Below are 15,169 nucleotides of genomic sequence, written 5' to 3'. Positions count from 1 at the left end.
GACTGCCTAACTGACCTCACACGTTCTCTTTAAATTAAAATCTCCCTCGCGCCATGATACTCGCATTCTCTAGCAATTTCTTATCCAACGTCTCTTGCATCACATTTGCCAGTCTAGTAACATCCAAGGAAATGATTTCAAGTTAATTTAAATTAGTGAATCTGTTTTCACTCGATTTCTTACATCACTGCCCAACAAGATAGGTCTATGAACATTTGCTTCTAATTCAGAGCAATTTATCAGTCCTACGTTTTCTGCATTTCAGGTCAGCATTTTACACCATGTCTCCAAAGGACACTCACTAATAAGGAAATTATTCAGGGAATTTATTCAGGGAAATTATTCAGGCAGAATGCAAGATTATCATATCCTTAAAATGTAAGGTTTATAAGAATTATTTACGGAAGTTCTTTACAAGGAATTAACCTATTTTTGAACGTCCAATCAAACGGATGAAGTGTAGCGGACACCCTCATTTCCCTAAATTATGGGATTATATTTCAGAAATGGTGCATCAATCGTCTTCAACTGTTACGTACAGTAGTCCAACTCTTGTCCTTTGTTTTAAATCCCACCTCAGTCATTCTGTATGTCATTCTACCCTTTCTTTACCTCTCTCCCCCACTCTCTCCCTCTCTGCAATTATATCGGAGAGGGATTATATGAAATGGACAGCCCTCATTTGAATTTGTTCAAAATAGCCAAAGTGTTTTACACAATACACATTTTGTTCAGTCACGTCATTAATATTGGCAAGTCAACTTCAAAACGCAGACTAAAGCAGGTCTAACAAGGTTCGTGACAAAGTAGAAAGCAAATTCACACATTTTATCTCGCAAACGTGTCCTTCAAACATACTTTTGGTCGTCCTTGCACCAGTTTCGCTAAAATAAACTTAGTCCAGTTAAGTTTCATCTGGATTTGTGTGAATACGTTGTTGTTTATATACAATATGAAGAATACATCACTGGTCTATAAAATACCAAATATATCAAAGAAATTGTGTGCATAATACAATGACAGAACATCGATTCGGAGCGCTCATCCGCGAACATAATGGACGGCCATTCAAATTTTACATTTAACTTTGTTTCAATAACGCTAATGAGTAATTTATAAACGTGACGTTTTCAATATAGCGAATTTTTGCAATCGGAGGACCACTTCCCCTCCGCAAGAAGTATCAGTGACCATGATATGTTCTGCAACTTTTTACACTTCCACCGATTGTAAACTTAAAGAATATAAAACTTTTCAACAGACTTGTCCATATAATCTGGGGGACATAAAATGATATCTAATGGTTGCAGGAACAGAGCAAAAACGATTTGCAGTTGTAGAGTTAGGATTAGTTCCTGCATCCTTACCTTCAGTATATGGCATTTCCGTGGTCTTGGTAGTATACTTGACTGCTGAAAATTGAAACAAATTTTGTAATTTTTGCATTGCAAACTATATTTGGTATGTGGTCTGAAGATTAAATTATTGCATTTCATCGAAAGTTTGTTACGACCCTCGTACGACTCATTTTTATATGCCCTTTTCGATGGCAATAGAAAGGATTTTATACTGTTTTCAGCAATAGTGTTGACAAACGAATAATTCGCGAAAAATGCCGATGTCTTTGACTTTACCAACATGATGGTATTTCCATGCTTTTAGGACTATTATCTGCACAGTTACATTTAAAGTAGATCTACTTCAACACGAGAGGTCTGGACACTAACAAAGTACGATCTAAACGAAATGTGGACCGAACGAGAGAATTTCGTTCCGTCTACAAGTGAATCAAAATTGATATTCAATAAATATCTAGTCAAAACTCCATACGCATAGACTGCAAAAAATATGCATAATGTAGCTTCTTCGTAACTGAGCGAGACGTTAACGTTTGATTGCAAGCTCAATCCACTAACGATCATCAGGTAACATCTGGAGACCGAGGCTGTAAGTGAAGAATCCGTTAACAGATTGGGGAACAAGATTTTAACAGTGGAAATTGGGTACAAAAACACTTACCAACACGAAAGTCATTGTACCAATCAGATGTATAGCACTCGATCAGGACAGTTATAATTTGTTACAGCTAACAAAGATCGATAAGAAAACATTCGTCTAAGCAAGTTAGCAAAGATGTTACATCGGTATACTGTAGTCTTAATTAAACTCGTTAATATTTTTCCATGAGATTTGCTAACTAGTGATAAAAGCCGCTTTCTAATTAATGGAAAGAAACATTTTCAGCAAAAGGAACATTGCAATTATCCTATAGTTCAACATCTTGATTTTGAGTACGATAAACAAAAACAGAACGTTTATATTCGACGAGTCGAATAGACGTCATTAGAATCACAAGCTCTAGTCAATTCATGTCCAAACAAATAACAGGATCACTGCTTAACAAAAGCAAGCTACTACTGAGAAAGACAATTCACAAAAAATTACGAGGATATATTTTATATCGATTCAATACTGGGACATTTACAAAGAGTGCATTAAATTTACCCACCGCATTACCTAATCCTGTAAAGTATTTTCCTTCATTTAGGTATTTGCTACACAGGATGGAGAAGGTCAAGTCCGATCAGATGCAAAATTTAACTTCACAATTCGCAATATATTCAATTTCCAGAAAAGCCAGTTCGCAATTATTGCAGGATTATCTCATCATATAAAAACAGCATATCGGAAAATGTCAAGCACCTCGATGATAAAATACATCAGTGGTCTATAAATTACTAAATGTACCAAAAAAAAACGTGCCCACAATACAATGGCAGAACATGGAATCGGAGCGTTAATCCGTCTATGGAATGGACGGATATTCCCATTTTAGTAACGTTATTGAAAAATACGACAATGGTCATGAGTCAAGGAAAAGAAGAAAATCCAACACCAACGAGTTTATAAAAACTAAGCAATTATTAAGGTTATACATACAAATTGTGAGAGGAACTTGCAGTATTATAAGGTGAATCCAAACTAATCCTTATAGAGGCACATGAAAGTCTTAATTGAAAAGTTCACTACAAATTTCAAAACCGGAAATGTACCGGTTCTCCAAGAACCGTGAGGTTGTCAAGATGGCTTTGGCCAGAATCCCATCCAGTAGTGTATAGCAGTGCCAGAATATTACTGTGGTCCAAATAATGAGCACTTTCCAATTCCAGTGAGCAGTTCAAACAAATCTGTTTCCTCTCGAATAATATGTAAGTAAAACACAACCCGTATGTAGATCTCCAACAGGAAGACAAGAAATGTGAATGACTAAAATCGAAATGAAACGGATTGCTCAATTCTCTATATATACATGCTCTACTGCGACTATTTCGTAAAAAACCCTATGTGACAGAATATCCACTACTCATTTTGCATCAAATTGGCTTATTCATTTTGCCTAGAACAATGGAACTTCCAGAATTCTTCTAGAAACGTCCAAACCCTATCAGCCAACGAGAAATTAAGTCAACAGTGACATCATTCAAGTCTTAATAGCATCATTCTTATCACCTGCGAAAGCGTCTATTTATAAAGCCTATGAAATGCTTTGCTTTTAAAGGATTCAGGTCACTTAGGCAAAAGTAAAGACATTCTGTACAGTTTGCGTCTATCAATAAAAATTGTAAAAATTAGATAAAATCATGTACCAGAGGATAAAGATCTAGATATTAATAGCACTGAGCTATTTGAAAATGTCACAATGAAAGCTATTATTAAAGTAGCGAATTCTCGTAATTCAGAGGAACATTTGCCTTCGGCAAGAAATATCAAGTGACCATGTTATGTTCTGGAACATGTTTCTACTTACTCGAATAGTAAACGTGTGGTTGGTACGACAACATACTTACCAACGAACTCGCTGTACATATAATTTTTGGGACATAATGAGAATCTACCGGTTGTAGGAACCGACCTGCAACAATTTGCAGTCGTAGAGGTTAGAACTAGCTCCTCCCTCCTTACCTTTTACATAATATGGCTTTTTCGTTGTCCTGGTAGTATACTCGACTGCTGAAAATTAAAATAAATTTGTGATTTTTGCATTGTAAACTATGTTTGGTATGTGGTCTAATTTAAATTACATTTCTTCGAAAGTTCCTTACGAACCCCGTTCGACTGATATTTCTGTGCTGCTTCGATGACGATAGAAAGGATTTTATACTATAGATTTTCAGCTAATGTGTCGACTAACGAACAAAATGATAAAGCTTCATCGCTAATACATACAAGAGCCGAGGCACTGGAGAAGAAAACAGATGCCCTTTGAAATGCACTCGACACCCGATGACAAACGTACTTCTCCTGGTCTATATAGTTCTCGAGCATACCCAGGAGCGCTACTTTAATTGCTTTTACTGATTGTACAATTCTAAATCTTCAGTGGCAAGTATTCGAGAAAAATACCGATCCTTTCGCGTTTTAATAACTTGATACTTTAATTCTTTTGTGGGTATCAGTTAGACAATTACATTTTTAAATAGACGATGCAACATGAGATGTCTGCACACTTATGAATGTATCGAAACGAAACTTGGACTGACCGAGACAGTTTTATCAGTTCTACAAGTGTAGTAATACGGAGCTTCACTGAGCGTCTATTCAAAGCTCCACGTGTACAGGGTGCAAGAACCATTCGTAATGAAGCTTGCTCGCATGTGCGCGAGACTTCGCTTATGTTTTGTTTGCAAGCCGAATCCACTAATGAGCAATGGTCAGGTAACATTTGCAGAAAGATTTCGCAGGGACGACGCAGTTACCAAGAAACTGGGAAATCGGATTTTAACCTGGAAGAGCTTGCTCCTCTCTCCGTGACAGAAACTAATCTGAAAAAAACATGGTATTTATGCCAAATTTGTATCATATTTATTCCGAGCAAGATTTCGTTTTGAGAATGCAACCTCCTTGCACTAGCCTTGCAAATCTCGTTTCAGTTTACATCACTAAGAGAAATTTCATTCGGATTCCCCATATTGTGGTCCTCTGGGTAGTTTTCACAATTACATAGCCTCCTGATATGATACTCGCAATTTCCTAACCAATGTGTCCTATTCCATGTTGCAAACTTATGCTGCATCTAGCCTGTGTAGGACAGTGCAAACCTGGTACAGCATAAGACACGACCCGAGTCATTCAACCAATCAGATGTATGGCCCCCGTCCTGGACACAGTCACAACTTGTTACAGATACCAAATATCGATATGCTAAGAAAAGGTTCGTAGAAGCAAGTTAGCAAAGATTTTATATCGGTATATTGTAGTCTGAATTAAACTCGTTAATATTTTTCCATGAGATTTGCTAACTAGTGATAAAAGCCGCTTTCTAATTAATGGAAAGAAACATTTTCAGCAAAAGGAACATTGCAATTATCCTATAGTTCAACATCTTGATTTTGAGTACGATAAACAAAAACAGAACGTTTATATTCGACGAGTCGAATAGACGTCATTAGAATCACAAGCTCTAGTCAATTCATGTCCAAACAAATAACAGGATCACTGCTTAACAAAAGCAAGCTACTACTGAGAAAGACAATTCACAAAAAATTACGAGGATATATTTTATATCGATTCAATACTGGGACATTTACAAAGAGTGCATTAAATTTACCCACCGCATTACCTAATCCTGTAAAGTATTTTCCTTCATTTAGGTATTTGCTACACAGGATGGAGAAGGTCAAGTCCGATCAGATGCAAAATTTAACTTCACAATTCGCAATATATTCAATTTCCAGAAAAGCCAGTTCGCAATTATTGCAGGATTATCTCATCATATAAAAACAGCATATCGGAAAATGTCAAGCACCTCGATGATAAAATACATCAGTGGTCTATAAATTACTAAATGTACCAAAAAAAAACGTGCCCACAATACAATGGCAGAACATGGAATCGGAGCGTTAATCCGTCTATGGAATGGACGGATATTCCCATTTTAGTAACGTTATTGAAAAATACGACAATGGTCATGAGTCAAGGAAAAGAAGAAAATCCAACACCAACGAGTTTATAAAAATTAAGCAATTATTAAGGTTATACATACAAATTGTGAGAGGAACTTGCAGTATTATAAGGTGAATCCAAACTAATCCTTATAGAGGCACATGAAAGTCTTAATTGAAAAGTTCACTACAAATTTCAAAACCGGAAATGTACCGGTTCTCCAAGAACCGTGAGGTTGTCAAGATGGCTTTGGCCAGAATCCCATCCAGTAGTGTATAGCAGTGCCAGAATATTACTGTGGTCCAAATAATGAGCACTTTCCAATTCCAGTGAGCAGTTCAAACAAATCTGTTTCCTCTCGAATAATATGTAAGTAAAACACAACCCGTATGTAGATCTCCAACAGGAAGACAAGAAATGTGAATGACTAAAATCGAAATGAAACGGATTGCTCAATTCTCTATATATACATGCTCTACTGCGACTATTTCGTAAAAAACCCTATGTGACAGAATATCCACTACTCATTTTGCATCAAATTGGCTTATTCATTTTGCCTAGAACAATGGAACTTCCAGAATTCTTCTAGAAACGTCCAAACCCTATCAGCCAACGAGAAATTAAGTCAACAGTGACATCATTCAAGTCTTAATAGCATCATTCTTATCACCTGCGAAAGCGTCTATTTATAAAGCCTATGAAATGCTTTGCTTTTAAAGGATTCAGGTCACTTAGGCAAAAGTAAAGACATTCTGTACAGTTTGCGTCTATCAATAAAAATTGTAAAAATTAGATAAAATCATGTACCAGAGGATAAAGATCTAGATATTAATAGCACTGAGCTATTTGAAAATGTCACAATGAAAGCTATTATTAAAGTAGCGAATTCTCGTAATTCAGAGGAACATTTGCCTTCGGCAAGAAATATCAAGTGACCATGTTATGTTCTGGAACATGTTTCTACTTACTCGAATAGTAAACGTGTGGTTGGTACGACAACATACTTACCAACGAACTCGCTGTACATATAATTTTTGGGACATAATGAGAATCTACCGGTTGTAGGAACCGACCTGCAACAATTTGCAGTCGTAGAGGTTAGAACTAGCTCCTCCCTCCTTACCTTTTACATAATATGGCTTTTTCGTTGTCCTGGTAGTATACTCGACTGCTGAAAATTAAAATAAATTTGTGATTTTTGCATTGTAAACTATGTTTGGTATGTGGTCTAATTTAAATTACATTTCTTCGAAAGTTCCTTACGAACCCCGTTCGACTGATATTTCTGTGCTGCTTCGATGACGATAGAAAGGATTTTATACTATAGATTTTCAGCTAATGTGTCGACTAACGAACAAAATGATAAAGCTTCATCGCTAATACATACAAGAGCCGAGGCACTGGAGAAGAAAACAGATGCCCTTTGAAATGCACTCGACACCCGATGACAAACGTACTTCTCCTGGTCTATATAGTTCTCGAGCATACCCAGGAGCGCTACTTTAATTGCTTTTACTGATTGTACAATTCTAAATCTTCAGTGGCAAGTATTCGAGAAAAATACCGATCCTTTCGCGTTTTAATAACTTGATACTTTAATTCTTTTGTGGGTATCAGTTAGACAATTACATTTTTAAATAGACGATGCAACATGAGATGTCTGCACACTTATGAATGTATCGAAACGAAACTTGGACTGACCGAGACAGTTTTATCAGTTCTACAAGTGTAGTAATACGGAGCTTCACTGAGCGTCTATTCAAAGCTCCACGTGTACAGGGTGCAAGAACCATTCGTAATGAAGCTTGCTCGCATGTGCGCGAGACTTCGCTTATGTTTTGTTTGCAAGCCGAATCCACTAATGAGCAATGGTCAGGTAACATTTGCAGAAAGATTTCGCAGGGACGACGCAGTTACCAAGAAACTGGGAAATCGGATTTTAACCTGGAAGAGCTTGCTCCTCTCTCCGTGACAGAAACTAATCTGAAAAAAACATGGTATTTATGCCAAATTTGTATCATATTTATTCCGAGCAAGATTTCGTTTTGAGAATGCAACCTCCTTGCACTAGCCTTGCAAATCTCGTTTCAGTTTACATCACTAAGAGAAATTTCATTCGGATTCCCCATATTGTGGTCCTCTGGGTAGTTTTCACAATTACATAGCCTCCTGATATGATACTCGCAATTTCCTAACCAATGTGTCCTATTCCATGTTGCAAACTTATGCTGCATCTAGCCTGTGTAGGACAGTGCAAACCTGGTACAGCATAAGACACGACCCGAGTCATTCAACCAATCAGATGTATGGCCCCCGTCCTGGACACAGTCACAACTTGTTACAGATACCAAATATCGATATGCTAAGAAAAGGTTCGTAGAAGCAAGTTAGCAAAGATTTTATATCGGTATATTGTAGTCTGAATTAAACTCGTTAATATTTTTCCATGAGATTTGCTAACTAGTGATAAAAGCCGCTTTCTAATTAATGGAAAGAAACATTTTCAGCAAAAGGAACATTGCAATTATCCTATAGTTCAACATCTTGATTTTGAGTACGATAAACAAAAACAGAACGTTTATATTCGACGAGTCGAATAGACGTCATTAGAATCACAAGCTCTAGTCAATTCATGTCCAAACAAATAACAGGATCACTGCTTAACAAAAGCAAGCTACTACTGAGAAAGACAATTCACAAAAAATTACGAGGATATATTTTATATCGATTCAATACTGGGACATTTACAAAGAGTGCATTAAATTTACCCACCGCATTACCTAATCCTGTAAAGTATTTTCCTTCATTTAGGTATTTGCTACACAGGATGGAGAAGGTCAAGTCCGATCAGATGCAAAATTTAACTTCACAATTCGCAATATATTCAATTTCCAGAAAAGCCAGTTCGCAATTATTGCAGGATTATCTCATCATATAAAAACAGCATATCGGAAAATGTCAAGCACCTCGATGATAAAATACATCAGTGGTCTATAAATTACTAAATGTACCAAAAAAAAACGTGCCCACAATACAATGGCAGAACATGGAATCGGAGCGTTAATCCGTCTATGGAATGGACGGATATTCCCATTTTAGTAACGTTATTGAAAAATACGACAATGGTCATGAGTCAAGGAAAAGAAGAAAATCCAACACCAACGAGTTTATAAAAACTAAGCAATTATTAAGGTTATACATACAAATTGTGAGAGGAACTTGCAGTATTATAAGGTGAATCCAAACTAATCCTTATAGAGGCACATGAAAGTCTTAATTGAAAAGTTCACTACAAATTTCAAAACCGGAAATGTACCGGTTCTCCAAGAACCGTGAGGTTGTCAAGATGGCTTTGGCCAGAATCCCATCCAGTAGTGTATAGCAGTGCCAGAATATTACTGTGGTCCAAATAATGAGCACTTTCCAATTCCAGTGAGCAGTTCAAACAAATCTGTTTCCTCTCGAATAATATGTAAGTAAAACACAACCCGTATGTAGATCTCCAACAGGAAGACAAGAAATGTGAATGACTAAAATCGAAATGAAACGGATTGCTCAATTCTCTATATATACATGCTCTACTGCGACTATTTCGTAAAAAACCCTATGTGACAGAATATCCACTACTCATTTTGCATCAAATTGGCTTATTCATTTTGCCTAGAACAATGGAACTTCCAGAATTCTTCTAGAAACGTCCAAACCCTATCAGCCAACGAGAAATTAAGTCAACAGTGACATCATTCAAGTCTTAATAGCATCATTCTTATCACCTGCGAAAGCGTCTATTTATAAAGCCTATGAAATGCTTTGCTTTTAAAGGATTCAGGTCACTTAGGCAAAAGTAAAGACATTCTGTACAGTTTGCGTCTATCAATAAAAATTGTAAAAATTAGATAAAATCATGTACCAGAGGATAAAGATCTAGATATTAATAGCACTGAGCTATTTGAAAATGTCACAATGAAAGCTATTATTAAAGTAGCGAATTCTCGTAATTCAGAGGAACATTTGCCTTCGGCAAGAAATATCAAGTGACCATGTTATGTTCTGGAACATGTTTCTACTTACTCGAATAGTAAACGTGTGGTTGGTACGACAACATACTTACCAACGAACTCGCTGTACATATAATTTTTGGGACATAATGAGAATCTACCGGTTGTAGGAACCGACCTGCAACAATTTGCAGTCGTAGAGGTTAGAACTAGCTCCTCCCTCCTTACCTTTTACATAATATGGCTTTTTCGTTGTCCTGGTAGTATACTCGACTGCTGAAAATTAAAATAAATTTGTGATTTTTGCATTGTAAACTATGTTTGGTATGTGGTCTAATTTAAATTACATTTCTTCGAAAGTTCCTTACGAACCCCGTTCGACTGATATTTCTGTGCTGCTTCGATGACGATAGAAAGGATTTTATACTATAGATTTTCAGCTAATGTGTCGACTAACGAACAAAATGATAAAGCTTCATCGCTAATACATACAAGAGCCGAGGCACTGGAGAAGAAAACAGATGCCCTTTGAAATGCACTCGACACCCGATGACAAACGTACTTCTCCTGGTCTATATAGTTCTCGAGCATACCCAGGAGCGCTACTTTAATTGCTTTTACTGATTGTACAATTCTAAATCTTCAGTGGCAAGTATTCGAGAAAAATACCGATCCTTTCGCGTTTTAATAACTTGATACTTTAATTCTTTTGTGGGTATCAGTTAGACAATTACATTTTTAAATAGACGATGCAACATGAGATGTCTGCACACTTATGAATGTATCGAAACGAAACTTGGACTGACCGAGACAGTTTTATCAGTTCTACAAGTGTAGTAATACGGAGCTTCACTGAGCGTCTATTCAAAGCTCCACGTGTACAGGGTGCAAGAACCATTCGTAATGAAGCTTGCTCGCATGTGCGCGAGACTTCGCTTATGTTTTGTTTGCAAGCCGAATCCACTAATGAGCAATGGTCAGGTAACATTTGCAGAAAGATTTCGCAGGGACGACGCAGTTACCAAGAAACTGGGAAATCGGATTTTAACCTGGAAGAGCTTGCTCCTCTCTCCGTGACAGAAACTAATCTGAAAAAAACATGGTATTTATGCCAAATTTGTATCATATTTATTCCGAGCAAGATTTCGTTTTGAGAATGCAACCTCCTTGCACTAGCCTTGCAAATCTCGTTTCAGTTTACATCACTAAGAGAAATTTCATTCGGATTCCCCATATTGTGGTCCTCTGGGTAGTTTTCACAATTACATAGCCTCCTGATATGATACTCGCAATTTCCTAACCAATGTGTCCTATTCCATGTTGCAAACTTATGCTGCATCTAGCCTGTGTAGGACAGTGCAAACCTGGTACAGCATAAGACACGACCCGAGTCATTCAACCAATCAGATGTATGGCCCCCGTCCTGGACACAGTCACAACTTGTTACAGATACCAAATATCGATATGCTAAGAAAAGATTCGTAGAAGCAAGTTAGCAAAGATTTTATATCGGTATATTGTAGTCTGAATTAAACTCGTTAATATTTTTCCATGAGATTTGCTAACTAGTGATAAAAGCCGCTTTCTAATTAATGGAAAGAAACATTTTCAGCAAAAGGAACATTGCAATTATCCTATAGTTCAACATCTTGATTTTGAGTACGATAAACAAAAACAGAACGTTTATATTCGACGAGTCGAATAGACGTCATTAGAATCACAAGCTCTAGTCAATTCATGTCCAAACAAATAACAGGATCACTGCTTAACAAAAGCAAGCTACTACTGAGAAAGACAATTCACAAAAAATTACGAGGATATATTTTATATCGATTCAATACTGGGACATTTACAAAGAGTGCATTAAATTTACCCACCGCATTACCTAATCCTGTAAAGTATTTTCCTTCATTTAGGTATTTGCTACACAGGATGGAGAAGGTAAAGTCCGATCAGATGCAAAATTTAACTTCACAATTCGCAATATATTCAATTTCCAGAAAAGCCAGTTCGCAATTATTGCAGGATTATCTCATCATATAAAAACAGCATATCGGAAAATGTCAAGCACCTCGATGATAAAATACATCAGTGGTCTATAAATTACTAAATGTACCAAAAAAAAACGTGCCCACAATACAATGGCAGAACATGGAATCGGAGCGTTAATCCGTCTATGGAATGGACGGATATTCCCATTTTAGTAACGTTATTGAAAAATACGACAATGGTCATGAGTCAAGGAAAAGAAGAAAATCCAACACCAACGAGTTTATAAAAACTAAGCAATTATTAAGGTTATACATACAAATTGTGAGAGGAACTTGCAGTATTATAAGGTGAATCCAAACTAATCCTTATAGAGGCACATGAAAGTCTTAATTGAAAAGTTCACTACAAATTTCAAAACCGGAAATGTACCGGTTCTCCAAGAACCGTGAGGTTGTCAAGATGGCTTTGGCCAGAATCCCATCCAGTAGTGTATAGCAGTGCCAGAATATTACTGTGGTCCAAATAATGAGCACTTTCCAATTCCAGTGAGCAGTTTAAACAAATCTGTTTCCTCTCGAATAATATGTAAGTAAAACACAACCCGTATGTAGATCTCCATCAGGAAGACAAGAAATGTGAATGACTAAAATCGAAATGAAACGGATTGCTCATTTCTCTATATATACATGCTCTACTGCGACTATTTCGTAAAAAACCCTATGTGACAGAATATCCACTACTCATTTTGCATCAAATTGGCTTATTCATTTTGCCTAGAACAATGGAACTTCCAGAATTCTTCTAGAAACGTCCAAACCCTATCAGCCAACGAGAAATTAAGCCAACAGTGACATCATTCAAGTCTTAATAGCATCATTCTTATCACCTGCGAAAGCGTCTATTTATAAAGCCTATGAAATGCTTTGCTTTTAAAGGATTCAGGTCACTTAGGCAAAAGTAAAGACATTCTGTACAGTTTGCGTCTATCAATAAAAATTGTAAAAATTAGATAAAATCATGTACCAGAGGATAAAGATCTAGATATTAATAGCACTGAGCTATTTGAAAATGTCACAATGAAAGCTATTATTAAAGTAGCGAATTCTCGTAATTCAGAGGAACATTTGCCTTCGGCAAGAAATATCAAGTGACCATGTTATGTTCTGGAACATGTTTCTACTTACTCGAATAGTAAACGTGTGGTTGGTACGACAACATACTTACCAACGAACTCGCTGTACATATAATTTTTGGGACATAATGAGAATCTACCGGTTGTAGGAACCGACCTGCAACAATTTGCAGTCGTAGAGGTTAGAACTAGCTCCTCCCTCCTTACCTTTTACATAATATGGCTTTTTCGTTGTCCTGGTAGTATACTTGACTGCTGAAAATTAAAATAAATTTTGTGATTTTTGCATTGTAAACTATGTTTGGTATGTGGTCTAATTTAAATTACATTTCTTCGAAAGTTCCTTACGAACCCCGTTCGACTGATATTTCTGTGCTGCTTCGATGACGATAGAAAGGATTTTATACTATAGATTTTCAGCTAATGTGTCGACTAACGAACAAAATGATAAAGCTTCATCGCTAATACATACAAGAGCCGAGGCACTGGAGAAGAAAACAGATGCCCTTTGAAATGCACTCGACACCCGATGACAAACGTACTTCTCCTGGTCTATATAGTTCTCGAGCATACCCAGGAGCGCTGCTCTAATTGCTTTTACTGATTGTACAATTCGAAATCTTCAGTGGCAAGTATTCGAGAAAAACACCGATCCTTTCGCGTTTTAATAACTTGATACTTTAATTCTTTTGTGGGTATCAGTTAGACAATTACATTTTTAAATAGACGATGCAACATGAGATGTCTGCACACTTATGAATGTATCGAAACGAAACTTGGACTGACCGAGACAGTTTTGTCAGTTCTACAAGTGTAGTAATACGGAGCTTCACTGAGCGTCTATTCAAAGCTCCACGTGTACAGGGTGCAAGAACCATTCGTAATGAAGCTTGCTCGCATGTGCGCGAGACTTCGCTTATGTTTTGTTTGCAAGCCGAATCCACTAATGAGCAATGGTCAGGTAACATTTGCAGAAAGATTTCGCAGGGACGACGCAGTTACCAAGAAACTGGGAAATCGGATTTTAACCTGGAAGAGCTTGCTCCTCTCTCCGTGACAGAAACTAATCTGAAAATAACATGGTATTTATGCCAAATTTGTATCGTATTTATTCCGAGCAAGATTTCGTTTTGAGAATGCAACCTCCTTGCACTAGCCTTGCAAATCTCGTTTCAGTTTACATCACTAAGAGAAATTTCATTCGGATTCCCCATATTGTGGTCCTCTGGGTAGTTTTCACAATTACATAGCCTCCTGATATGATACTCGCAATTTCCTAACCAATGTGTCCTATTCCATGTTGCAAACTTATGCTGCATCTAGCCTGTGTAGGACAGTGCAAACCTGGTACAGCATAAGACACGACCCGAGTCATTCAACCAATCAGATGTATGGCCCCCGTCCTGGACACAGTCACAACTTGTTACAGATACCAAATATCGATATGCTAAGAAAAGGTTCGTAGAAGCAAGTTAGCAAAGATTTTATATCGGTATATTGGAGTCTGAATTAAACTCGTTAATATTTTTCCATGAGATTTGCTAACTAGTGATAAAAGCCGCTTTCTAATTAACAGAAAAAAACATTTTCAGCAAAAGGAAAACTGAAATATTTCTCGATTTCAACCTCCTGATATTGCGTAATATAAGCAGAACGTTGGTATTTGACTAGTCCAATAGAAGTCGTTAGATTCCCATCTAGCCAATTCCTCTCCGAACAAATAATTGGAAGAAAAAAAAATCAAAAATTGTGAATTAGTGTTTTCACACGATCACTGCCCAACAAAAGCTTGCTGGTCATGGTGCATCTTAAATTACATCAAAGGTAATAGATTTTATTTAAACATTTAGATCAATAAATAACGTATGTGAGGGACAGATGGGGTACTGGCACAGACCATTTACAAAGCATTCAATAATTTTACCCACTGCCTTACCTAATCGTGTATAGTATTTTTCTTCATATAGGTATTTGCTACACAGGATGGAGAAGGTAAAATCAGACCAGATGCAAAATTGAAGTTCAGTACAAATCGCCAATACATTTAACTCTCAGCAAAGACCAGTTCGCCAATATTGCAGGATTATCTAAGCTGACTATTTCA

The 15,169-nt window shown here is 36.9% G+C and overlaps 1 protein-coding gene across 1 annotated transcript in view; it reads right to left on the bottom strand.

Annotated features, from left to right (window-relative positions):
- Positions 1-13,320, bottom strand: part of LOC149800557 (uncharacterized) — a 28,736-nt gene extending 15,416 nt beyond the window's left edge. Inside the window, exons 1-2 of the mRNA XM_089954205.1 lie at positions 13,273-13,320; positions 1,368-1,412 (exon numbers count right to left, since the gene is read on the bottom strand). Of these exons, the coding sequence (XP_089810331.1) occupies positions 1,368-1,383 (16 nt within the window). The 5' untranslated portion in view covers positions 1,384-1,412; positions 13,273-13,320. The remainder of the gene's footprint in view (positions 1-1,367; positions 1,413-13,272) is intronic.
- Between the last annotated feature and the right edge of the window lie 1,849 nt (positions 13,321-15,169).

This window comes from Sinohyriopsis cumingii, chromosome 4, assembly GCF_028554795.1.
Source record: "Sinohyriopsis cumingii isolate HCF-2022 chromosome 4, ASM2855479v2, whole genome shotgun sequence".
NCBI lineage: Eukaryota > Metazoa > Mollusca > Bivalvia > Unionida > Unionidae > Sinohyriopsis > Sinohyriopsis cumingii.
The sequence above is the reverse complement of the archived record's forward strand: the minus strand, read 5'-3'. Positions and strand labels throughout refer to the sequence as shown.